Source organism: Passer domesticus, chromosome 2 (assembly GCF_036417665.1).
Source record: "Passer domesticus isolate bPasDom1 chromosome 2, bPasDom1.hap1, whole genome shotgun sequence".
In the NCBI taxonomy this organism is placed as follows: domain Eukaryota; kingdom Metazoa; phylum Chordata; class Aves; order Passeriformes; family Passeridae; genus Passer; species Passer domesticus.
This window is the reverse complement of record NC_087475.1, coordinates 19056030-19083659: the sequence shown is the minus strand read 5'-3', so window position 1 is coordinate 19083659 and position 27630 is coordinate 19056030. Positions and strand designations below refer to the sequence as shown.

The following is a 27630-nucleotide window of genomic DNA, read 5'->3' as shown; positions in this document are numbered from 1 at the left end:
CACCTACAATCTCTCATCTATTCAGTGCTCGTTTTGTTCTTCAGTCTTGGCTTCAGTCCAGTCTTTTCACAAAGCGTGGAAAAAAGCAGGGAAATAAAAAGAAGTGCAAAAGCCTACAGCTCCCCAAAAAGAAACCAGGGGCACTCATTATAGAAGGGTACCTCACACTGAGTACTGGGGGTACATGGGGAGTGACAGGGATGAAGAATCTTCCTAGAATGTCACAAAGGATTCCATGCACAAACCATGGATATAGATATGTGTGTGTATGTACACATGCAGAAAACACATATGTGTGCATATTCATATGTATATGAAGAAAATCCATACAATAAATATATATGTTTTTTTATTGAACAGTAAACCATATGGGCACCATTGGAACTGCTATGAGGAATACATACTAAATTACAGAGTCATTCAGTAGGTATTCAGTTTGATAGTAAATGCACTATCACACTGTACAAGTGTACAGACTGCTACAGACTCTTGCAGCTCAAGGTTTCAGGGCCAGGAACCAAGTCAGCCAAGATCAGACTGGAGTTCACAGCACAGCTAAGCCACACCTTGGGAGCACTGTTACCCATTTATCTTAGTATCCTGGGTTGGAAAACCAGCCCCAGGCTCTGCCATACACTGCTCCTAGAGCAACTCATGGATTGTTGGGCAGGTATGCATCAACTTTTTGAAAAGCCCACCGAACTCAAAAGTCAAAATGTTGCAATAAAAGAAAGCATCACAATAATGACTGGCATGAGGTACTGAAATTCACTGTTTGAGGTTTCAACACCGTGTAAGTCACGACAACTGTAGCTGTTTCCCCAAGACAGAAAATTCTCATTCCAGTGTAATTAAACTATACTTTGGAAAGATCCTGCACCAGCTCTGTCTTGCAGTGCTGGACTGCCTGTTGAATTACAAATGTAGTCTCTGTTCACACATAAGACACTAGTCATGAAATCCTCAGTTAAGACACTAACAAAACAGTCCCCGATTAATCACTGTATTCTTTGCAACAGCAGATATCCTCATTAGGAAAGCAGCAGGACATTAACAAGTCCAACGTTGAGAGTGTCCAATTAACTCATCGACTAAATATGTGCCAAGCAACTTCTCCAGTCTAGCTTTTCCAGTCCCCTCTTTCCAGCTGCAGCGATTGGGATCCCAGTCATGTCGAAAGCAGTGGCTCTTTCGCGCTGTGCAAAGCCTTTGAGAGCGCCGCTGTGAACAGCAAACAACGGCCGCTCAAGTGCTCTGAGGTCTTTCACTTGCGCCCACAAAAAGCTAAGTGTGCACTCAGGGAGTTCAGCACAACTCAGAAAAAAACCCCACCCCTCTACCTTTGTAAACAAGGAATGACTTAACCTGCTAACAACGAGTGTGGTTGGAGCTCCGTCTGGATCATGGCATGCCTCAATTTTTGCCGAACCTCAGCAGTGGGTGATCCTGCATACAAAGTGAGCTCGGAGACAAAAGTGCTATAGGGTGAGTTAAGGACAAAGTAGCAGCTTTCAGCCTGGATTCCCAGTTAGGCTGTCAAGTAAAATCCCTTGCCAGGGCAGGATTATTCCCTAGAGTATATATTTCCAACACTTTGTCTTGCCTAATTTTCTAAGTGTCTCCAGCTCGGAGCCTTTCAGGGTTTGGCGAGAGGAGCCATTCTGTGGCCCGGCAGGTTTTGAGGCTGGGCACAAAGGAGGGCTTGCACAATGGCCAGGGCCCCGCTGCAGTCAGGGCAGAAGGAGCAGCTTCTCCACAAGGAGCAGGGTCCCAGCCTCTGAAATGGCCTCCATTCCTGCTGCCTGAAAACCACCCTCTCTTTTGAGCAATGCCTAGTTACATCCCCATTTCTGTTTCTTTCCAAACGTGACATTCACTTGTTTTAAACAGCTGAAAGGCATAATTTCTGCACTTTGTCATGACTCAGAGTGAAATGCATCTACTTTTCTTCATCTGTTCCTTGTATCATCCCCATGCCATTTTATTTCTACTCTCTGTTTTTCAGCAAATTTGTAACCATTTCTCTTGCACTCGGAGCTTCCCAGGTGTAAACACTAAGCATTCTCATTGTGTGCTTCCTCTGACATTAGTTATTGAAAATGCCCCGGGCATTTTTGATTTCAGTAGTACTACAGACACATCTCCCACATACTATTACATATTCCTGAAGTGCAATTATCTCCTCCACCTTTCTGCACCATTTGGAGAGGAGAAGAAAGGAGCTAAGGAGCCAGGGAAGGTGAGAAGGGATGTATATACTGAAAAAAAAAAAACAACCATAACATTAAAACAAGAGAAAAGCAGAGGGCAGAACCAACACCCAAGGCTCTGAGTAAGGTTTTTTTCTGTGGTCTGTAAGAACACTACGTAGAAACAAACTACTATGTCAAGTGGAGGTGGAGGTGACCAAAGGCAAGTTGCTCAACATGGGACATTGCAGCTCACAGACTTGCCCACAGGTTGCAGAAAAAGATCATAGTTTCCCATGTTCAGCCAAAATGACCCAGCCCAAACCACTCGTATACAAGTTTATTAGTACAGGGAAGAAACTGAAGACCAGCCACAGCTTTTAAATTATTTATAAGTACTTACTTCCACCCATGGTCCTCAGAAACTAATTGTGTGTTCAAGTGTAGTACATGCTTCTATTGCAGAGAGAACATCACCACATTGCAAACACAATCAAAAGCCGATTTTCTTAGCTTAATCTGCCATTAGTACACTGCAGGTTTATAGAGGCAAACAAACTATAACTGATTTTTCACTGCCACTTCAAACTGTTTCCAAGCAAATATCATAGCAACATTATCAGAGCATCAATTTCACTAAAGCCCTAATTCTGTACAATAAAACAACACACGCATGTTTAAAGGAAGACAGAAAATGTATTCCTGAGTAAACTGAGCATCTCCCTAGTTCTGGACCAACAGGGTCCTGGGACAAATTCCATCATTTAAAGACCTTTTAGGAGACAAGGGAGAAAAAAAAAAACAAACAAACAAACTCTAGGCTTTTATACATATCAGTCAGTATTTAAAGACTAGTGTTTAGAGGTTTTTAGTATATACCAAACACTTACGAATGCATTTATTTCAGCCTTAAATATAATCATATAGATATGGTAACAGACTAATAATTAAGTGGCTTTTCACAGACTCCCTTGTGTTGCATAACTGAGAAGAAAAAAGTCTTGCCAGTAGCAGCATCCCCCATTTCCCGAGCTGAAGGGGGAGCTCAGCGCCACTGCCCTGCACGCATCAGCAACTTGGAAATGAACCGATGGAGGTCTTGCCACAAAAATCTGTTATTTCGGCTGAAACTGCACTTCAAGTATCTGTCCGTGTTACCCAGAGAGAAGCCCCGTGGGCAGCAGCCCCTCGGCCCGTCAGGCCCGGGCCCTGGCGGGGGTCCCGGCCCCTGGGAAGCCGCCCGGGCCGGGCCTTCACGGGTGAGCGGGCTGGGAGCCGCATTCAGCGCACAATGCCCGCAGCCGCGCTCCCACAGCACGGGCCTCCCCTGCTCCCCGCTTTTATCATCCTTCATATCTCCGCGATGACAGGCCTGAAAGGGCTTCTGATGGGAAATGTGCTTTGAATTAGCATATTTCCCCCTGCATACAATGGAGGCATTAAGCTGCTGCGTTTTGCAAGTCCAAACAAAAGCAGCCCAGGCTGTTTTTAGCAGCACTGTTTGAAGTTTTATTCCTCCTCTCCTTCCCGAGTTGCAAGCATATTTAACAAATTTTCACTCTTTTTGTAAAGCAGGAAGCACGACCGATAAAATCTTATTATTTGATCGGTTTCAGACTTTAAAAGACAATCTTTCGATACTGCAAAGAGCAACACAGTGTCTGTGCAGTGCTTGCACTGAACTGCAGCCCAGGGTCCCCCAGAGAGCTGGCCCGGCTGCCCTCAACACTTGCACAGACCCTGTCAACGAGGATTTCAGAACCTGAACACATGTACAGCAATCCAGTAGAAACGGTCCTGTATTCAAAGCTCAATTTTACCCCTGTATCCTGGGCTCACTGTTGAAAATATCTGTTTTGAAAATGAGAAAGTGAAGCGCTGCTGTAAGAAGGAGCAAAAAAAAGCCTTCCGTCCATCCTGGATTATCCTTTGGTTTAATGGGAGAGCTGAACCTCAGAAGTACCACCTTTATGAAATGGCTTCAACCTAGAAAATGAATTTCTATTTACCCAGGAAAAGAGGGCAAGAGGAAGGAGATGGAAATGAAGAAGCACTGCTGCATCAAACCATCTTTGGGTAACAGCTGCCAGGAGAATAAATCTACCTCAGCTCAGTGTGTTTGTCTGTAATTGCTCATTAACACAGCTGGACCATTAGGAAGCCAGTTTGTGGTTTTCTTGGTAAAGAGGCATGTCTGCCTTGCTCCTACATTAAACAGAATTTCCTCTGTGAGGAAGACATAAGATTAAAAAGTCAAAATTCTTCTTAGAGGAAGGGTTTGGTGGTTTGGGTTTGGTTTTTCTTCTTCTTCTTCATTTTCCCTCTCCCAAAATTTCCACAGTATTTATGTAATCTTCTATATGTGGCGCAGCTAAGAAGAAAAATCACACTCCTTAACAACGTGAGATTACAGCAGAAAAGCAGAATGCCAATGAGATCCTAGGCAGGCAGCTTGCAAGTGAGGTGGATATAAAAGCTCTTCAGAAAAAAGCCTGGGCTGCAGCCTGCAGAAGGAGTCTTGTAGGAGAAATGTCTGCTTTGTTCAGACTCTTCTGTTCTGTTTCAGGAAACTTTCCTGAGAATGAGGATCCATCTCTCCTCCTTGATTTCCTCTGCAGTAAAGCTCAAGATACTCAACAGTGTCTGCTTTGCTCTCAACCATGCCCTGCCACGTGCCAAGCAGCCCACGCAGCACGGCGCTGCCTCCTGCAGAGCGCCAGCCTGCGCAGATCTGCACGACCTGGCAGGAGAGGCATGTCACTCTCTGGTCCCCACGGCAGTGACAGAGCTGCTGGCACTGCCACAGCACCGTGTCCATATGGCAACTGCGCAGCAGCGACTGAGGTGTGACCACAGACATCCTCCTCCTTCTGGCAGGGACCCTCCCTTCTCACCACAAGGTGCTCTGCAACACTGAGCGTCTGCAGCCCAAGGGTCTGACCCCTAGCGACTCACACTCTTCTCTGATGCACTGGCTCTGCCAACTTGACTCCCAGGAAAGCCTTTTCATAGTCTCCAGTAGCCACAGGTTCACTTTTCATGTGTTTGTTCAGGGGCATTAAGGAATCTGGCTGGAGAGGACTACACATTATTTGGCACCACAACCTTTAAAGGCTGGACATGCATTTTCCCATGTTCTGAGGCATTTCACAGCTTGGTACCAAACAGTAGACAAGGCCACCATGTTACCACAGGAAGCTCTAATGTCAAAGCAAAAGGAGAAGGGACTTAAGAAACCCTTCAGAGGCTTTCATTAGGTCATGAACAGATGGGTGAGAGTAACAAAGTAGTCTAGGTAGGAGAAAAGAGGAATTAAAGACCAAAAGTGAGAACTTCACTTTGCAACCATTCCTTCTGAGATAAGTCCTTTGGAATCAAATGCCACAACAGCTTGACACAGAAAATGAAATAAAACAGATCTCAGCTCCATTCATATATAATTTTCCTTATCTCAACCCGTGAGACTTGTGCTACATTTTCTCTGCATTACCCAGTTGAGGAGCACAGTGGTTTTGGTGGGCACCTAATGTTCAGCCAGGGTCAACCCACCACAGGTGGTAAGAGATATCGCCAGTAAACTCGGCAACGAGATTTTAGGCTTCTTAGGAGTGAAGGTCTATAAAAAAAAAACTTCAGGTAAAACAGTGTCATAACTTTGAATTTAAACCAAGAAAGTTGAGAAAAAAAAGCCCTCCATGTATTTAGAAATACTATGTCTCACCTGCAGAATTTCTCTTCAGCATCTTGGGGTGTGAAGAAGAAAGGAAGTGAATGACTCAGACCAGGGTAAAGCAGTGCCTTTCATGTTGCTGACACCCAATGGGACCTGATCACAGCACTCCCCAGTCCAGGAAATATTCTTAAATTTCAATTATTCTTCAGAATCACTGGATTCAGCCCAACGATGAATAGAGAGCACATGGCGCTATCCGCTGTGGTGTTCTGGCACAGGGCAGCACCCTGCCAACAAAGGCACCACTCTTCCTTTCAAAGAGCCCCAGAAAGAGAGCTCTGTGCTCTCATGTGATGAGGCAGGCTTTTACAACTTGGATCACTACAGGGTATTGAACTCTGACAGTATGCTTGCTGAGGGCTCTCTAGCTTTATCTCAGACCTCAACAGGTATGTGTGATATCTAAGCTAAAATAAACCAGCCTCATCGCATTCATTTTGGCATCATGAGTCACTCTATCTTGCTGAAACAAAACTACCTTGTCACCTCCACATTGAGTAAGTGCTATTAACTTTTCCAATATCCCACCTACTGTTGTTTTCAGCTGTGCAAGTGCACAGCATAGAAACATCTCAGAGTATGCTTCACGCTTCAGCATTCAGAGGAGGAAGACACAGAAAATGCAGGATATACTATGCCTGCTCCTGTAGGCAGAAATAGTTTCTGGCCTTCTATATTAATCTCATGAAAAAAACCAAACCCCAAAACTACTGGCACTCACACAAGAGATGATGTGCTATGAAGCAGGACAAGCTCCACACATTTCCTTTCCTGTCCTTTTAACTCAATCTAACAAAACCAATTTCAAGGATCATTACTATTTTTGCTACTTTTTAAACACTGCCCTGACTTGGGGAATCTTGTTGCAGGTATCAAGGCAGAGGTGATTTTCAGTCCTTTCAGGAAATGGTAGAAATTTGCTAGTCTGAATTTTCTGCTCCAAATGCAAGAGTCCCAAAACTTATTCAGACACACAGATGTTAAAGAAAAGAGTACTATGGCTTTCAAGTTTGCCCTTGGAGAGAGGATCAGGATCATAAAACAGAAAATTCCTTTCAGATCAAGGCTGGAAAGCAGAGAATGCCAAATAGTCAAGAGCTGGGCCACCAGCTACATCACAAGCAAGATCAGGAGAGTGATGCAAGCAGGCATAGAGCAGAGTGAGAGAAATAAATGCTTCCCCGTATCATCTTACTGAATCCTAGTTGCAGTACACTGGCTGGACAGAACCCATGATTCTACAGCACTGCATTTTCCACAGGGATCCTGCATGGTCCCAGACATGCTGCACAAGCTGATCCCAAACCAGGGAGAAACAGCCTGTGGTCTGCTACAGAGGCGCTTCCTCACAGAGCTGCACCACTGAAGCCATGAAGCCCAGAAACACTCAAGGGCCTGGATACTTATAAACACTTTTCTCCTCCAAAAAAACACTCCTTTCTATCTGCAAAGTAACATCACTTCAGATGTTGACAGAATTTTATCTCTCTTCTAAATAGATCAAAGAGAAAAAGAAATTATATATATGTGTGTGTATATATATATATGTGTGTGTGTGTATATACATATATCTATATGTATATTTTTATATATATATGTGTAAAAGAATCACAACTAAGCCAAGACATAGGAACTAAGTATGTGGGATGCCCTACAGAAGCGAAATGTAATTTTTCCACAGTTTGAATCATCTGGTAGTGTTATGCTGATCCTTTCTCATATATATTGTTTAAGATTTTTCCTTATGGACACAAAAGATATATTACCCTCTACTTCCCACCTCTGCAAGTTGAAGCACTGTTATGGATATGTTCTGTAAATAAGGCCTGTGCAGTCCCACAGAAAAAGAGATTGCCCTAAGGCTGAGGAGATACTAGGAACTGCAATTTTAAGATGCAGCCATGTGCATCTTAAAATATTTGTCATTTCTACTTCACAAATCAACATTTTATTTAAAAAAATACTGCTTCTCAGTGCTGGTGTAAGCCCTAAATTTAGAGACATGGGGAAAGAATTTCTATTCCTCTGCAGTAAGAATTACAGAAGGTGTTTCTGCCTCCATTTCTCCTTTGGACCACATTTCAGCCTGAATTACCCACTTTGCTATACCAAATAGCTGATGTATATCTAAATGAATGAGATTAAGGAGGAAAGTATGTTTTTGCTTGGAAACATGCCATTACAATATAGTGTTGAAAAAGTAAGTATATAAACTCAGTAGACTATCTTTTTGTGTTTGCTGAGGTACTTCACAAACACAGGACAGGTGAATTATCCTTTTTGATGCATAAATTAAGCCACAAAAATTGCTTTCACAAACAGTAAAATCACTTCATTGATCTTCCTCAGTATATGCCTACATTTCCAGATGGACTCTTAGCTACAGGGGTCAATTAGATACTGCAGATATCTTTAAACTTAACAAATTATCTGAACAGAAAATGTTAACAAATAAAATAGGTTACCATTCATGTGAGCTACATCTTTAAAGAGCAGGAAAGCTACTTTCAAGTTGTGCTCAGAGGAACATTTCAGTAATTCTCTGAATTTTTAGCTAAGCTATTTCTTTCACATTATTTTTGAAACTTTATAAAAGTTTTTAAGCTCTGCATGCTAATTAGATTCTAATCCAAGTCACCAGATGTGGGCAGTCACTCCTCGCAAGGGAGCGCTCTTCAGCATTTTGCTCTTAGCAATGTATCAACCAGGGCCAGAATTGAGTAGCACAGGTTACGTTTCTACCTCACACTGAGTTCCTCCTCTCAACAGTTGTAAGATTTTCTGTTTATTTTTGTTTGTGACTAAATGCAACATCAAAAGCACGAACTATTTTCATATACAACAGCAGTATTTTAATTCTTACCAATTTACTTGACAATGCTCCCTTTTAGAGGGGATTTTACAGAGTGAGAGGCAAATGGAAATAGAGTTTAAAATGTGATTTGGTTAAGACTCACACTGCATTTAGGAAACATCCATACAGCAGGGACAACTAGCAACTATGACATTACGTTTAAACTCTGGCACCCAATACTTACTCATTAGCATCCTTCTGGAATTCTGCTCCTTTTAAGACGTTTCATTCTTTTGCTTTTAAAATAGCTATGATTTCCTAATACATGATATGCCTGAAACGCCCTCTGACAAGCTCTACCAACACAGATTTTTCCCACTTGCACTTTCACTTTGTTTGAATGCATGCATTGTCAGCCTCCTCTGCCTCCACCTCTCCTTTCCTACATTATGTGCAGCACTCATTTGTTTCAGATTATAAAAAGCACTAGGATTCTGAAGCCATTAAAAAGAAGTTGCCAGCATATGGGATCTATGGGAAATTTAATCCAGTAGGTGAAATAAGACTTAACTTTAGAACTGATAAATGAAAGTTTCAGATATTATTACTATAGAATTGGTTGCTTTTTTCCTTTTACAGTTATGCAGAAGAACTGTGGCCATTGCCCTTGCAGAAAACTGCAAGAAACCTTTTTTTTTTTTTTTTTTTTTTTTTAGCATTGAGACAGATGGCCCTGGCTTCAAATATAGAAGACCTTCCTACACAAAACAGAGGTGCTGGCACATGATACGTGGGTGAAGGATATTCTGGATACTTGCCTGGGAATGTGTGTACCCAAGAGGTGAAATAGTAGGATAAGAGAGAAAAAAGGAGATAAAAAAGAAAGCTAAGAGGGAAGAGGGAAGAAGGAAGGAAGCACCAAAGCATTGGGTTTAGAAGGCATGGTGAAACATGTCAGTGACAGAAGAAAATGCAAAAAGCCTCACTTTCTGAGCAGATGGGGAGTGCATATGTACCTTTACATGGGCGTTCAGATTACTGCATTAATCACTATTTCCGAATATAAACAGGGCTTGAGACTGAGAGGAAGAAATGACTTTAGTCCAGATGCAGGAGGTGGCAGAGCCCTTCAGACTCCATCCACCTCCCACATGAGTGGGAAAGCAACACTTCCAAGTGCTGCAGCAGGCAAGGTCATGCCAGACCTTCACTGGGTTTCACCCCACAACTGGACCACTTCAGGAACCCTAACTGGAGGCTCTCCCATGCAAGCAGCAACTCCTGGCAGTCCTGTTCTTGCTCACAGCCTTCCGCCCCTGTCGCCTGTCACAGCCCTGGGCTCACGGTCTTTGTCTCCCTCCTGAATAACTCCTCCTGCTTTCAGCTTGCGCTTAATCCTCCAGGAAACCTCATTCTCCAGAGAAGAAGAGTGCTTCTGTACGTAATCTCCAGACAGCAGCTGTGACCTCGGCACCCAGAAAGGCGATCATTGTGCATGACTGTGGTAGCAGGGGTGAACTTCCCCTCTCCCCCCCGCCACTCATTTAAGGGCTGCTGGAAGCGCGCTGTCACTTTATAGGCACACACTGCCAGCAGTGATTTTTTCTGGCAGCTGTGGGTACTTGTCCCTTCACCCTCATTGCAGGCTACCCTCAGAATCTGCACAACCATCTATTTTATTATTTTTTATTTTGCTTTTTAAGGGATTGAACTTCCCACCTGCCAACAGAAGGAGCACTTGTTTTTTGCATTTGGTCCTTGAGGCTATGGCAGTATTACTGAAAAGTGACTTTGTCCATTTTTAATATCCAAAAATACAGAACAGCTGTGCTTTCTCGAAGTCCTTTTGTATAAGAGTGGCTCTGAGACAATACTAAATTCAAGGCTGCCAAAGCTCAGACCTGAACGGCCTGAAAAATTGCCTTTTTTTTTTCTAGTAGCTCTCAAAACACTATACTACCAGCATGTCAGTAATGCAACAGGTGTTATTTCAAGACAGAAAATTTTGAACAATGTAATTCTTCATGGCATGCTTATCAGCCTTTTAGTACACTCAGCTTTATTATTCTGACACAAGGCAAACTTACGTAACAGCACAGTGCGTGCTAATTTACGGGATAACAACATGGATGTTGAGTTTGGAACAGTGCACTTTTGTTCCAGACTGTGGATATTTCCCATACTCCTAAGAAAGGCATATGCTGCGCAAACACTTTTAAAAGCATCCAAGTGGAATTCAATATATTGAAAGAAGCTAAAGTACTCTGGAGTGATTAACAAACATGCTTCAGCAGAATGGCACAAAGGGATAATTAAGAACTAAACCCACAGAGATACTGAGACAACTAAAATCTCTCCAATTTCTTCTGCAATTGATCAGAAAAGCCCACTTGCCCACTGATGGTGTACAGCCAAGTGTAAAAGTGGTTCCAGATCACTGACAAGTACCTACAAACCTTCCCATCTTCTAATGCTAATCCTCTAATGCTAACTTTTGGAGGATTTAAGGACTCCTGTACGGAGACAGTGAGGATATATGTGGCCACAAAGCTGAACAATATCCCTCCTCTGACTCTGCCTAATGTTTCTTCTTCACAGGCAGAAGAGCACTGGAAGCCATCCACCCAGAATGCTGCTCTCTGGCAGAGTAAGAGTCAGAAGAAAAGAAAAGACAGAAGAAAACAAAAGACAAATGGCAAAAATACCAGGTGAAAAATGATGTGACTTCTTAGTTTTCCAAAATTAGCCTGTTTGACTTATCCTTCATCCCAGAGGACAAATACAAAATTCCTCAATGACAAAGAAATGCCTTTCTCCTCTAGCTCAAAAGAGTTTCTCCAGACTCTGCCTATGCAATCCAAGCCATCATGTCCCCACTGAGACAACACAACTCTGGTGAAAGGTAAATAGTCACCATTCATCTTAGCAAAATGGATCACAGCAAAATTATTTTTTTTCCTCTGGCCCTTCCCAAAGTCACCTGTTCAGTCCTTGAAACATTATTGATGTCAACATCTTCCACCAGAAAAGAAAAACAACTGAAAATCACTCTCCGTACCTTCTCAAAGGCTGACAGAGATTTCCAGGACAGATTTTACACTGAACTATTATTTGAACACCTTTAAAAACACTTTCCCTTCCTTCATTAGCTAGAAATATACTTAACAGAAGTACATGCACACACAGATTCCTGCTAGCTATGGCACACATCTTCAGGACTAGTGGACTTGATAATGAAAGATATTGCCTTTAAAAACAAACAGTTGTACACTACCTGCCACATTAGTGCCCACACACAGGTTTCCCTGAGTATCTGAACATTTATACCACAACCCCCTGGTATACCCCAGATGAGGTACCCCAAACCAATCAGCATGCTGAGGACCCCATCCCATAGTGACAAAAGACTGCAGGCAGCAACACACCATGAAAATTCACATATTATCATGTACAATATGTGAGTATCAGTGCTACTTCAGGCAGCTGGCATCAGCAGTGCCTTCCTCATCAAGTGCCTCACAGTGAGTAAGCAGCTCTGGGGCAGATCTGTAATCTCTGCAGATGCTGTTTGCCTGTCTTCATCATGTCTACACAAATGAACATATGGCCTTCTAGCACAAGGCCAGCTTACACAGTCATTAATTAGATATAATTTCAGCCTGTTCGATGTATCTGATACAAAAATCTGTCCTCTGGCAGGATTGCCCTTGTGGTATAGAAACTTCATCTCTTTGTGAACTGACTCATCTGATGAAGAAAAGCAACAATTTTGCCTGTGACTGGGGAAATACCTGTTCATTACAAATGCAGGTACAGCAGTGTAAATACACCTGAACTTGCCAGTGGGTTTCTTCTCGCTCTCCCTAGTTCTCATTATAAGTAGAAGATGGGCACTCCTCTCTCTCCCTCCAGCATATGATACCCAAGATATTCTCCAAAAGCACCATCACAGGCGCTCAGCAAGGCATTACAATGCCATTAAATGCCAGTAATTCAGTCCTGCTGCCAGGCCTAGAAAGCTAGTCACAAAACTCCTGGGAAAGTACATGGAAGCAATCATCCTATATGCAGATACACCTCATGGCTCTATGTAATAAGTAGACTTTGTAAATTGTTGCACTTCACTCATTTTTAAGTGAATAATCACGAAAAAGTATTAATTAAGGCTGAAGACTCAGAAAAGTTGGTATGAAAAAATATATTTTTGGTAAAAGGTGGTAATTTTTTGTTCAGATCTTGCCACATTGCTTCATTTTCTCACACAGCAGCACAAAACAACACCAGGCACATATACAGCCCCAGATGGGGGGCTGCTATTCAGAAACAACCTGAGCACATGATGGCCCAAAGGAGAACTTTGAGCTGTGCTCTCTTCCTTCATCATGCACAGCACCATGCAGAAGTTTGCAATGCAGCATTGTTTGCAGAAAAGCATAACAAGTTAAAGAAGTTTGTAACAACTTCCCAATAACATATGAGGTGCCAACTGCCAGTTTATAAGGAGAGAGACCTGACCTACAGGCACAGCCTGGAGGTAATGGGGGAACAACTTCTTCCGTGTGAAATGTGAGGAATCTTCAGTAAAGCAAAGCTGGTACTTCAGAAAAAGAAGAGAGGATTTAACAAAAACAACAGAAAAAGCATTTGAGGGATAGCATCCAATTAAATGACTCATCTTTGATGATACTGAACTACTTATGAATTACTATAATTTTTTTTTTAATTTCTATTAGTAGTTCTTGATTATACACCAGAATGATATACTCAATAATAGTGGCCCTTCAAAATATGGTAATAGCTAGAGGTGCTTTTTTGTGGAAACAGATAGTCAATAAGATCTTTCTTTTGGATGCTAGCTGGTCCATTGGTTTCCCTTTGAACCCTACAATGTTTGCACATGCTCATTTTTTGGCTGAGCATAAATGTACTTGAAATGGCATTGATACCCACTTTCATATGAACCTTGGTGGCTTTCCTGAATTTTTTTCCTAGAGATCTAAAACTCTCACAGAACTGAACAGTCACAAATTACATATAAATATGATTATTATGATAGAAAATTAATTATAACTTCTTTGCTGTGTTTTACTGCAAAGGATTATGTTTTAAGACTGACTTCCAGCAGATTCTCAGTACTAGCAGGAAAGTTATATTTTAAATATTTGTGCTATATGAACAATGCTGTGCTTATGTAGTATATCCATCCTTCCTCAATTCCTGATTTCCAATTGATTAGAATTAACTTAGCAGTCACTATTTTAATGTAAGTCTTCACTATCAGCTTGTGAAGTTGGGAATGGCTGACAGTTATCTCTGTTGACAAGCACTGGTATCCTTCCTCATGCCTCTCTCAAGATGAGGCACCTTCAAGCAGGAGCAAGACAGTGCTCAATGGTGTCTGCACAATCTAGGGTTCCTTACTGTTACCCATTTTATGTCCATAGACTGCATCACTGTTTCTATAAACTGAGGAATTCCAGGTTTTTTTAATGTCTTTGACATCTCTATCCCTTTCTCCTAAGAAAGTTGAGAAGAGTGACAACAACAAACTGGTAACGAAGCATCACTAAACATATTTGATATTCACATGGAAGGCTCTACAGGAAGACCTGGAGACCTCAGCCTGTCCTAGCAGGCAGGAGACAAACCACACCACCAGCCCAACACCTGCTAGTGATACAGTGATGTAACAGCCAGGGTGTCACAAGACAGGTACAGGGACGAGACCGACTTGCATCAGAAGATTACTTTATTATTGGAATTTTAGTGGAAGTAGCATGTCCACATAAAGACCCATCAAGCTAGACTGAGTCTGGTACTCCTTCCAAAACCCACAGGACACATGCTTAAATGGTACTGCAGAGTCATGAAGAAGATGAAAAGGTTTGAAATACAAGAGATTTCAGTTTCTCTCTCAATATTTCCATGGTCTACATTTTGCAGCTCAAGACATGTGCATCATGAGGGAGTAAAGCCTCCAGGAGACTGGGTTTGAGAAAAGTGGACACCTACATCAGCAGGAAGTTAGCATCCATTTGGGTGTAAAGCACAACATTCACATCTGACACTTGTGAAAGGGCAGTAGCCCCAAACTGGCACAGTCTAAGCAAGGAGAAGAAAGGCTTGCTGGACAAAAGGAACTTAAAAGCAGACAAATTTCCCATCTCTAACCTTGGTGAGTCCCGTAGAAGCTACTCTCAAGCAATGATGTATAACAGCTTCAAACAAGTCAGAACTGTCAGCAGAAAGTACAACATGATTTAGTGATCTGCTTCTAAAAGTTATCCAAAGAGTGAAATTTAACTGCAAGTAAAAGCCTCCAAGACCTAGTCTTACTCTCTCCACAGGGCACTGATCTGGATTTTTGTCCTGTATTTTCTTTTGTTTCCTCTGGTGCCCAAACAAATGCTCTGCTAGAACAGATTATAATGTGCATCATCCCTTCCTGTGGTGAAAAGACTATGAAGCAAGCCTGCATTTCCTTCCACTGCCAAAATCACTTAGACATTCTGGCAACGCAGGACACATTCTTTATGTTATCTGGCAGCTAGTGTCTGACAGCTGTTCAGCAGCCTATCTGAAAAAAACCTGATGGCCTCACTCCAGTTCCTGACAGACTTATTCCAGATCAAAAAGCTTCCAGATTATTACAGCCCACAAGACTTCATCCAGTGAGTCCTCCATCATCTCACTGTCTTCTACCTTTCCTACAAGGCTATGACATTTCTTCTGGAGAAAGACAGCTAATCTGGTATCTTGAAAGAATTGGCCAGATGAGGGACCTACTAAATTTATGGGCTAGTTCTTTCATAAATGAATCATCAGCATAATAAAGAGTATTACTTATTAGTAGCATTCATTTTGTGTTGCAGCTTCCAGACATTAGAACTTGTTATGCCACTGCTTTACGAATCAAACTCTGTCCACTGGTAGAAATATTCTCCCACACAGAGACTGACCTGCTCTTGGATCATAGCAAAACCTCATCCCTCACAGCTTTTCTACAATTACTGCTCTCCTTGCAACTTGTGTGAATCAAACCCTTTCACACAGTACTGAATCTTCATCACTCCTGTAACTGGGGATCAGCTGCATCCCTTCCTCCAGTGCTCTACACCAAGAGTTTACATTCCATTATCCATCACTCTGTGGGCCTCAAACTGCAATTTATTACTAAATTTATTATTAAATGTAGGATTATGACCTACATTGGGGTTCTAGATGCAATCCATTTCTCAATTATTTTTCAATCCCTATTTTAGCTATTTTATATCCCTTTTTCAATGCTCTATCTTAATCTCCTATGCCTGGTTAAATTAATTAAAAACCAGATTCTCCTTCTCCTCTATCCATGCACTGCTTCGTCTGCTTCAACATCTACTTGAAGCCCATTGGATTTTTATGAAGACATTTTATGTCGTGTATAATTTATTCACAATAGCATTTCTTTACTGTTTCAATGGTGTGACCAAAATTTTATTATGCATTTTTTCCTCTTATTGGTTAATAGGAATGTAACAGTCACCCTTAATTAGACTGGTTGGACTATGCAGCTTGGGTACTTCATGAACAACTAATATTAAAGGAATTACTTTTCCACTTCTAAGGGTGGTGGGAGAGACAAAAAAAATCCAGGGATTTCTTTTTGAGCTACAGCTAACAGCCACAAAGACTTTCATCTCAGCTCTGCAGTGTGACTGTTTTAAATAGCTTCTGAAACTTTATACAGCACAGAAGATACATCTCAATACTGTTTGTCTGAGTTTTCTCAAAAAAAAATAAAAATTCTTCAGATCTATCTGAAAATGAAAAAGTTTGTCTTTCATGAACACTATGCAGTACTTCCTGAGGACTGAAGTCCTCCTTGTCACCAACCACCTTAGAAAATAAGCATTAAGGACACCAATATGAAGAATGTGACCAGAAATTAAATTGTCTTACCTATCTCCTTCCAGCCTGGACCACAGAGCTCATTGATACAGAATTTCTTTGATGTTTATAGCTCAGAATTTCTATGGACCTGCAATAGGACAGCACTGACACATCCATGTTAAAAACTAAAGATAACCTGAATTAATGAATTACTTCTGAATAAGCAAGGAAGGAAACACAGAACAGAGAATACAACATTTTCTGGAAACCATAATGATTTTCTGCTGAAATATTTAAACATAGTTAATGCCAAGGAATTTTCCCTTTTTGATCTGTTGGGTTGGGAAGTAATACATAATACATGTCCTTTTGATCATCTTGAATCTCTCCAGCAACAGGCAATCAATAGCCTTTCCAACAACCACAGAATAATCAAAAAGATTACAGAGGATTAAAACTGAATATCCTTGATACTTTAAATGTTTAGTGTAAATCATGTGAAGGTTTAACATTTAAACATGCTCTGAAGCACATACTTACTTGGGAAAAGTTCTGGAGTTTTGCTGGGAGAAGACATGTTAGAAAGCTATGCTATTTGTTTCTCCCAGCATACAGGGCTAGTGGTATGAGACAGGATTCTTCTACACTGTTCCTGGCAAAGGGAAAGTTAAGCTATACAGTACTTCAAACTTACCATTTCCATTCACCAACACATTTTCATGTGCATGATGAAAACTGAGGCTGGGCATACTTGTTCAGAGATAGTTACAACATGACAGTCCTCACAAAGTGGCCAAGGAGCACTGGCACCCCACCCCATGGATCCATGGCTGCAGGATAATATCCTGAACAAGCAGCAGCCAGCTGCCCTGGACTCCTGACTCGAGCTGCCACTAGATATCTGCTGCTGGTGACTTCTCACTTCTGCCAGGACTGCCCCTCTCCATTTCTCTGCAGTTCTCAGCAATCATGCAGAAAATACAACTGTATAATAGAACAGCAAATTCATCCAATACCATAGATATTGCATATCCAAACAAGATTAATATCACTGAATAATTTAGGTTGTAGGGATTCCTGGTATTTCCAGTTCAATGCCCAGGCCAAAGCAGGGCCAGTTACAGCACATTGCTCATGGCTTTGGCCAGTTTTGCATTGAGTATCTCTAAGGATGTTCTCAGCCTCCCCAGACAACGTCTTCCAATGCTTAACCACTCTCACAGGGAAAAGAAAATATTTCCTTGGATCTCACTTGTAATTCTTGTGTTCTGCCTTGAGGACACGTTTTTTCATCCTAATATTATGTATCTCCAAGATGAACCTGGTGTCTTCTTCAAACTCTTCCAATTAGGGCATGGAAGATTATCCACAAAAAAAGCAAAAAAAACCCCCACAAAAACAAACAAACAAAAAACAAACAACAAACTTTTCTTTCCCCTGTTTAAACCATTTCAGCCAAATCTGAAATTGATACACTCTTTGAAGCATTTTGCAATCATATGTTTTTTATAGAGGACTGGAAAACACTTTAGGGGGAAAAAACTTTAAGAAGATGTACAGAAAGAGCCTGTTGAAGATCTTATTCTGCATATTCACCCATTTCAAAAGAGAACTGACTACTCTGTATTAAAAAAATGAAAGGGAAATTTTCCTTTGTTAGTACCAAAATCTTCAAGTCTTTAAAAAAAAAAAATCAAGGCAATCACATCCTGTAGTTCTAAAAGCTGCTGCAAGAATTAACACAGTATTTTTTCTCCCAGGAAGAAGAAAGTTCGTTTCCCATCAGGCGATCACGACTGAAACAATTCATCCGCATTGTGATTAAATGAAACTTTCAAAATGTACTCAAAAGCTACATTCATTGCTGTAAGGAGGAATGACCTCCCTCATAATGAACTCTGAGACTAGCAGCCAGCTTACAGAGGTTTTATAATGGCCAGTTTTGGCTTCAGAGTAACTGGTAGCTTCCTTTTGCAAGTTGCATAGCAGATTTGGGGGCCTGCTGAGGCATTGAAGAACCAGACTCAGAAGTCTGCACTGAGGCTGGAATATGTTATTTTTATATTAAATGTACTATAAACCTGAAATTTAGCTTTTATTTCAATTTTGTATTTTCATAAGCACTAGAACAGGATTACTTAAGGCAATTTCAAATGCTATGTTTTAAATAAATAAGATGTTTTAGATGAATGAGAAGAAAGCTCTTGATGTACCAAAGAACATGAGTTGGATCACGGATGGGCTACACTCCTGAATGCAGTTTGCCTCCTAAGATTCTAATCCAAGAGCCAAAAGACATCCTATCTGCACAGAAAAACATAAGATATGAAGGAAAGCTGAGGAAAAGCTAGGGTGATGAACTACATGACCAGAGGGCTGTACAGATCGGCTGCAGAATGGATCTGCCATGAGAGGTGCACCCCACAACTGCACATCACACAATTAAATGTTATGAACGGCCTTTCCCATAGATGGATGCACAACTGGCAAAGTTGAGATAATAGTTTGCTAGTGAAAGATATCTCTGAACCACTTTTGGGGTCAACACCAAACTAATGATCCTACTCCAGAGACCTCCTTTTATCTTAATCATCAAGAAGTCATTCCATTAGTGAAAAGACCATTAAACAAACAAAAAATGAGTTTTGTTTGTCTTCTAACACCCAATGTTTAATTTTGCAGGACTCCTGACTAGAACAATCTGTTAGCCAAAGAATGAGTCAAGTGGGAGTGGGGATGGCTGAAGTATTCACCATGACTTGTACAGTTTCTATACATTTTTCTCCAGCACACATTATTGTCAGAGGTGCAGAGGTAGAACAGGAGGACATGCACAAATTTCATTCTCTCTAGCTTGTGTTGCTATTAACCACAAGCCAAGTCAGAAGGGAAGAGATGCAAGAACAGCTCTACAAATTAGTTTCATCTGAAATGAAGGGTGAAACACCACAATTTCACTGCAGTCCCCATAAAACCAAATCTGCTTTGATGAGTCTGACTTGATGCCCCTCGTTCTGGCCTGCACTTTCTCTTCAGGCATATCCAGCAACAGGGATTGCCACAGCCCTTCAGGCATGACAGTCTCCCCTCCACTGCCTTGTATCTGCATCTGTCTTACTACTGTTTGTAGCACAGTAATGGAGATAAGCAAAATATTTGCCATTTTCTTTCCTCTGTAATTTAAATCTACTTTCTGGCTGCAGAAGCAAGTGCCTATTAACCACACAAGCACCATAAAGACTTAGGCATGATGAACTCAAGGGAAGAATGTGATTCTGCACTAGCATGAAGTACAGTATGCAATTACAACCACTACAAATATTTTATGTAGAAGATTTATTGGCAAACCTCCACAGAGCCTATAATCCCTAGCACAATTTCCTGTGCGCTTATTAGAGGAAGATAACCTTTTAGCAATTGTTTGTATAAGATGACAGTAATTGCTCACGATAAAGACCTTAATTGGTGAAGATAAAGTATTACATTAAAGGAAATGACAGCAAAATAGATTCTGTATCATTCTCTTTTTTTTAATAGTTGATGAAACTAAAAAAGTCTTATAATTGAAAAGAGCACAAGAAATTTTTAACAAAACAGAGAATGGGGATTGCAAAAACACTTTCCAAACAGCTGCAACTAGCTGGACAGCACATTTGACTTTCCCTTGGGTTGTTAGTGGGTTTCTTATTGGAAACAGAAGCAACTGTGATATACACAGACTTCTAATGAAATGTTGCAATGGAGTCCTTTGTTACCGTGTGACTGGGACACTGCATGACCACGTGCTTAGCTTTACTCAGAAAAGAAGCCTGAGGAATTTTAATCAAACACAATCACAACACAAAATACAGCGTGACCAAAAGTAATCTATGACATCTTGTCTTAGACAAACACCTTCCTAAAAATTTAGCAGTTTCTAGTCTTGGTCAAAAGAAACCCCAAATCCTAAAACATGTGATAAATGGAGAGGCAAAGAAATATGAGGATTATGAAGCATGATGGCAAGGATAGGCAACAACAGCTCCATGCCTGTAGGTACTCCGAGTTGCCACAGCAACAGAGATAGGCTGGAGGAGGCAGGAAGCAGCAAGGAGATATCTAGGACTGCATTGCAACCCCCCATCCTGCAGCTCAAACACACCACTCAGTGTTGGCAGCTCCAAGACATCTACATTGCAGAGGGACGACCACCAAGAAATATGCAGACAGACCCCAAAAATATCCAATATTAGGTGGACTTTGCACTGGCTTGCATTCTGCAAGTACCAGCTCCTGGATTGATTTCTAGACACTTCTAGCCATCAAAAGAAAAACACAGGCTTAAGAAACAGGGCACTGAACAGCACACCTCAGCCAGCAGTTAAGTGCTGATCCCAGCTCTGCCTCAGGTCCAGCTTTTCCTACCAAACCATGCCAATTTGCACACAGGTATTGTCAGGAGCACACTCACCCGGGAGGAGAAGCAGCTGCACCTGAGTGACATCCCAAATTCTCCCTCAACAACAAAAATCAAGACTGATGCTTTAAACATAAGCATCTACCAGGCAGCCAGAGACAGAACACAAAGTCACAGCTTGCCACGTTCTGGCCAGCCCCTTAATTCCAGGTTAACAGCACACATTAATGAAACACTTGCAACACTTAGAGCTCAATTCCTTTTCAGCAACTGCTGCTCCAGAGTAGAAAAACAGAGTAAAGCCAATCGGTGTTTAGAAGCAGAAGATATAGGTTTAAATAAAAACATGCAACCACATTGTTCATCTGGCTGAGGGGAAAAAATTAAGAAGAAAAACTCTCTTTAAAGCAAGAAGGAAAGTGAGGAACAACAAAAGACTAACTCATCCCAGAATAGGAGATTATGTGTAAGAGCTCCCCACAGCTGATGACTACCTGCACATCTGGCAAAGAGAGTGCCACTGGGAAACATGGGAAAGAAACAACTTCAGGGAAGTGAAGTCACACCGATGCAGCTGAGCTCTGTTTTTCATGATTTAGATCCTGAATTGGCAAGGTGCAAAAGCACAAGAACTGAACTTGGACACTTAGGTCAGGCATGTGCATACACTTCAGCAGTGTAGTTCATGCAGTAGTTTCTGCAACACTTAATCACAAAGAGAAATATCACCCCATTCACTACAACACTTACTGACCAGAAAAATCCACCTGGGTATGCCTAGGGATAGAAGATGCAGGCAAAGGCTCCTTCCTGGCCCCATTACGAAGAGGCTCGCCTGGCTGCCCTGAAGCACCCACCACCCCACGTGTGAGCAGGAGGGTGCTGCTCCCCCAGCTCTGCCACCACAACCCCGCGAGCGCCAGGAGCTCAGACGAGCAGCTGAGCAGAGCTTAACAAACATCCGGGTGAGGGACGTGGCCTGAGTGCAGGGTCCACATCTGCCTCTGCCCAAAGGGAATAAGCATTTCATGGAGCATTGTCTCCAGATGTGAAACTGGTTTCTAAAGCCAAAGGGAACCCGGAAATGTATCTCCCAGCTTGGCCTGGCCTCAGAGCCTAATGCGAGACACTCATGGCAAACCTGGGCTGGTGCCAGCAGCAGTTTGAACGTGGAGCTTTCTTCCTCCTTTACATAGCAACAGGCTTGAGGTTTGCATTCATGATCCTAAGCACGCACAGACAAAGAAAAGGAACAAGGAAACCAACCTGGTTAAGGAAGGTGGTAGAAAGAACTGGAATCCCATCCCTCCTCCTCTATGGAGTCACCAGGTCTCTCTGAGAAAACAAACCGGCATCTAAGGCAACACACAAGCCTTGAGACTTGTATTGAGCACAAACACAGAAATAACACTGTCAAAGGGCCAACCCAAGCCCTGCTGAAGCCCAGGTGATTCCTGTAAGGCTACTAAAAGTTCATTTTGCAAACCTGTGAAAAACTTCAAGCTCTAGCAGGATTTTGATCTACAACAAACAAAATAAGTCCTGCTCATCTTTGTATGTCAGTAAAGGCAGCCAGTAATATAAAGCACAATACTGTGTATATGGACAGCTAATTTTCATCTAGCTGCTTTCCTCCAACTAAATACATTTTTTGTTCATTGGAAACCATCCAGAAAACAAGTCATAGATGAGCACTGTTACTAGAAATCACAAGAACAATTTACTTCTGAAATACAGCATTTCAGAGCTGGTCAGCACATGTGTATGTACATGTACACTATATAGAGAAATCATTTGTTCAGGGACTAACCAGCAGTGGTAAATAATACCTATGCACCACTGAGCTGTACTGAGCACTTTCCAATCCCCCAGTTTTCCTCTCCTTCAGCCAAGAATCTGTTCAGAGCAATTCAATGACAGGGATCCCAGCTGAAAAAGCTCTCTCCTCTTTGTAGTGCACCCTTAAGCACTACCCTTGAATCACATTCTCTAAATGGCTTTGCCAGCTCAGAGGCAAACCAGGCAGCAAAGACAGCGACATCCTCAGTCTGCATATGACATCAGCTGGGCAACATATGGCCCAGTGTGGAAAGCCAGTAGTGCAGAAATTTTTTGCACCATCTCCTGTGCACCTGAAGAATTTGCAAGTTGGGCTCCTGTGAATGCACCTCCACTGGAAGGAACTTTGAAACAAAGCTACAGGAGGTTGCAGAGATGGTTTTACAAACCCCGCTTGCCTGACTGGAAACACAAGGATATTTTTCTTAGTAACTGACATCTCAAGAGACTCGCTGCTTTCTGAAGTACAAAGCGTGTGTGCAGGGAAATTTGAGGTGTCTCATATGACCTTCATGTCTTTCATAACCAACCCAGGGAAAAAAAAATGCATCAGCCTGCGGCACATCTTTTTCTGATTAAGATGGGATGTCTGTTTTGTTTTCTTTTAACAACTGAAAATCATCATCTTTCCAAGCAATTGGAAAAAAACCCAATTTTTATACTGTCCTTGTCTCTTGCATCTTTAGTCTCTACAGTGGTAAACAATGGCAGGTAAGTCATGGAAGTATTAAATCCACTGCTATCCCCAACCCAAAACAGTTGACTGAGCTCAGCTCTCTTCCTCAGAAACTTTAAACCAGCAGTTTAAATTAACATGAATCATCATAATTTATACTGCGCTATTTGTCACAAGCGCTACCACATTTCTTTTCGAAACATTGCCCCGTTAACTGCAAGTGGATGAATGAAGTATTTTACATGCACAAATCCCAGTCTTAGATTAACACTTAATGGCCATACTCCTCCACTGCTCATATCATGTGTGTGAGGGAATGCCTGTCATAACATGGTCCACACTTCAGGCAAAGCATAAATAAAATTTAAATTTAAATGATGTTTTAACTGTGCCATTTAAGATGGCTTGTTTATGAGTCTTCACTGAAGAAATAGGCCACGGTTTTAAATACTGAAAAAACCACAGAGATCCGCTTAAGAAACATATTTGCCTTATTTTAAGGTCAGCATTTAAATATCTGCATCTGGTGAACATTTTATTTCATGGTGCAGCATACAAAACACTAAATACAGATCCAGTTGCTATTTTAATTCACTTCAGGGCTTTAAAATACAGCCCTATTTTGACACAATATGTAGTCACGTTTATTAAGAAAACCATTAGCAAGGCTAAGGTAGTATTGCTATGGCTCTAAAGCAATAGGTGAAAATCTTCAAAGCAGGTAAAACATGTAATACACAGAGCTGTTTATCATTATATAATATTATTTATAGTAATCTATAATATTACATGAAATTATTATATTAATCTATAGTGTTTTTCAGTAGCTACCATACAACTTAACCACCATTCATTCTTAGTTTAATCCTGTAGAGGACAAAACTCTTGAACTCCTTGATACCTGAGTCAGACTTTTTACTTATGCTGCCATGATCTACTGCTTTCATTACTACAGTATTCCACTCTTCTGGGGATGACAGCAAACACAGCTGCAGTCCTGCAAGTCCTCTGACTTACTCCACTTCCACAGACAGTGGGTGAGTGATACCTCCACCTCAGGTACTCTCAGCATCCCTTCAGAAGACCCAACCACCCAGGAAGCAGATGAGTGGTGGGAATGTGCACTGGCAGGGACTGAGAAGTTAGGCTGCTGGGAGACCACTGAGTGTTGTTCACACTTGCTCCTGTCCCTGCTGTTCCTTGCCAGGCCCCCCAAGCCAGCTGATGCTGCACCAACCACACAGCCCGAGCTGGCACCAGCACAGGGTGCTGGGTCCAGAGCTGCACCTGCTCAGAGCAAAGCAGGGGTGTGAGAGGCTTTGCACACCAATGAGGTCTGCATGCACACACCTGGGGACCGAAACACCTTGGCATCCCTGTGCTGGACATCTGCTTGTTAAAACCATAAGGAAGACATGTCACTGTTCAGCCATTTGTTCCTCAAGTTAGGAGAGGAGGAGGTGAGCTATCTTCACTTTCCTTACATTAACTTAGCACTTTTATAATGCAGCAAGTCAATACAGGACACAGAACATTACCATGTGCAAATGTGGCTCACACAGTTGAGTAATACCGCTATTTTAAACCCTCTGCTGCTAAGCAACACTGACAGTATGGGTAGAACATTTTGGATATACCGAATGCTTCAATTTTTCCCCCCCACACACGTGTAAAAAAGCTGCTCCCGCACTGCACATATATCCAGAAGCTATTCAAAGATGGGGGCTTCAGTTTTTGTCAGGTTTATTCTCCTCGGCATTGAAAGGACCCTGGTCATGTCTGTGCAAAAACAGCCCCTTAAGAGATAAACAAATGTGGCCTCTTGGTTTGTACTTAAGCACCCCAAAGGCACCATTCCTGGAAAGCTCAGCCATCAGCTTCTTGTACTGGATACTTGCAGCTAACAAGGAAATGGAAAAAAAATTACCAGTTCCATTAATTCAAGAAAAATGTCCAAGGCTGGGATCCTCTCCAAATATCATACTTACCTGAACTGTCTAAAACAAGGCAGGTTATGTGCCTTCCTTTAAGAGCTAAAAGGGTATTTGTGACAAGCACCACAACCCAAAGAGCTAACATGAAACATTTCCAGTCCTTGCAGAGCAACAAGGACAGAAGAGAGCATGGGGAAAGCACAACATTTAATGTCTTTAAGAGTAAGATTTGGTGAAAGACTTCTGTGAAACTGCATTTACTACACAGAGGAACACTTATTTAAAACCTTTCTATTTACTTACACTTCAGTAAAAGAAGGGGTGAAACCGAGCTTTGAAGTCTCTCGCCCAGGGCTGCCAGCATTTAGTCCCTTTAAACTGATCTCACTTTGTGGAAGAATTTTCCTGTACCAAGCAAGCATTGCAAAATGGCCCATTAATTGGGTTTCCTCTTGGATGGATTGTTTCACAAGGCTTGATTGTGTTTTCTCAGGCATAAGTGTACCTCTGAGATGCGACTGGTTAAGAAATGCTGCCCAATTCTGACAGAATATACTTCAAACTTTCCATAAGCTTATTCTTCTCATTGTTATTCTAATTTATTCCAGAGTACTTCATTTTGCCACAGACATTAGCAAGGTTACAAATGCTCATGTCTCTTCAGCTATTAATTCTATGGCATTTTTCACTTCATTGTATATTTACCCGTCTATTAACCTACATGGATGATTTCATAGCTAATCATTTCTACTAACACCCTTTTAGACACTTGTGACTTCAACCCTGAAGATGTAGGTGGTTGGAAAGACTTGCTTGTCTTCCTCCTCCCTCCTGTGATCTAAAATTAAAATGATGTGACCAGGACAACATATCTCATATCTTATACTTCTCTGACAGACAGCACAGGTCTAGACCCAATTTCCACACAAAAAAGTGAATCACTGAAGAGCAGCAAGGCAAAGTGTCTCATAAGTAAGAACATTACAGCCTCCCGGAGAGAGAGCAAGCGAAGACAGATGTAGAATATGCATTTGGGTATCAAATAGGTACCGTTTAGTAAAATGCTTTGGAAAAAAAAAGAAATTGCTTATCTTCCCGTTGACTGTTTTTTACTGGAGCAGACCTTAAATCAGATGAGAACTGCAGTAGTGCATGATTATGCAGCAGCTGAAAGAGGTAGTCTTATTTACAGAAAAAGCATTTAGAATAGAGTCTCTTTGGACCATTCTCTGCTTATTCCCAAATGAGATCCAGCACTTTCTGCAATCAACAGGAGCTGGTAATTCTAATCCCATCATGTATGTCTCCTCTGATCTGCAAGACAACTGTCTCAATGATCAAACGCTGTAGAAGAAAACATTGTTCAAGCACAGCAGCCTTCAACCTGCAGTATTTAAAAGCCCTCTGCAGCTATGGAAAGGCAATTCTTTTTTCTCATTTCATCATGACAAACTGCAAAACAAGAGACTACAGCATGACTAATGAATCCCTCAATTCCCATCTGCCAACACAAGTCAGTCAGTGTTTCACCCGCTCGCCCCCAACCCTTCGCGCTCGCGAGTCTGTTGAGCCCTGCACCTGATCCGCCTCAAAACAGGATGGCAGCACACACCACACAGACAAATCTTCCTGGCAGGGCACTGGTCACTCTCCCTTGGGAGACAAAAGGGTATTTCTGATAGCTTTCTCTTCTCCTGTTCCATTGTCAAGTTTCTTTGGCTGTAAATCACAAAGACTGCAAAGAGTTCATCTTCATTTCCATGTCCAATATCAAGGTCTAACTTCAGGATGGTATGAGACAGGCACAGATCATTAGCTAGTATGTCATTTAATGACTTGCTTGCAATTTTTCTTTTTTCATTAGAAATCTCTTTTTTTTTTACACTATAACCACCAATGTCAAAAAAAGAAGAAAAAAGGCAGCTTTTTTCTGAAGCATTTCCTGCCAAATTTAAGGATGAAAAATTGAGCAAATAATTTAGATATGCTTAAAACAATGTACCCTCAAAGGTCCAAATTACTGAAAGGAGAAGATAGAGTGGGAGTGATGCAGTTCATTCTCCTCTATTTCAGTTGTCACTCAAGAACCTGATTTGTGAGCCCAGTAAGTCAAAATGATCCTCAATTCCTCTGTTCCCTCTCCCTTTTCTTCAGTTTGTTAGCAGTGAGTCCTACCAAATCTGAAATCAAACACTGC

General features: G+C 41.6%; 1 protein-coding gene across 8 annotated transcripts in view; it reads right to left on the bottom strand.

Moving 5' to 3' along the window:
• The window catches only part of GPM6B (glycoprotein M6B), a 106262-nt gene that overhangs the window by 37904 nt on the left and 40728 nt on the right, over positions 1-27630 (bottom strand). The window contains exon 1 of one of the 8 annotated variants that reach the window (XM_064407670.1): positions 22251-22266. The exons of 6 other annotated variants lie outside the window; for them this stretch is intronic. Coding sequence is in view for 1 of the 2 variants with exons in the window: in XM_064407661.1 (XP_064263731.1) it covers positions 22126-22201 (76 nt within the window). In the remaining variant the exon portion in view is untranslated. One more of the 8 variants, XM_064407661.1, reaches the window with a different exon arrangement.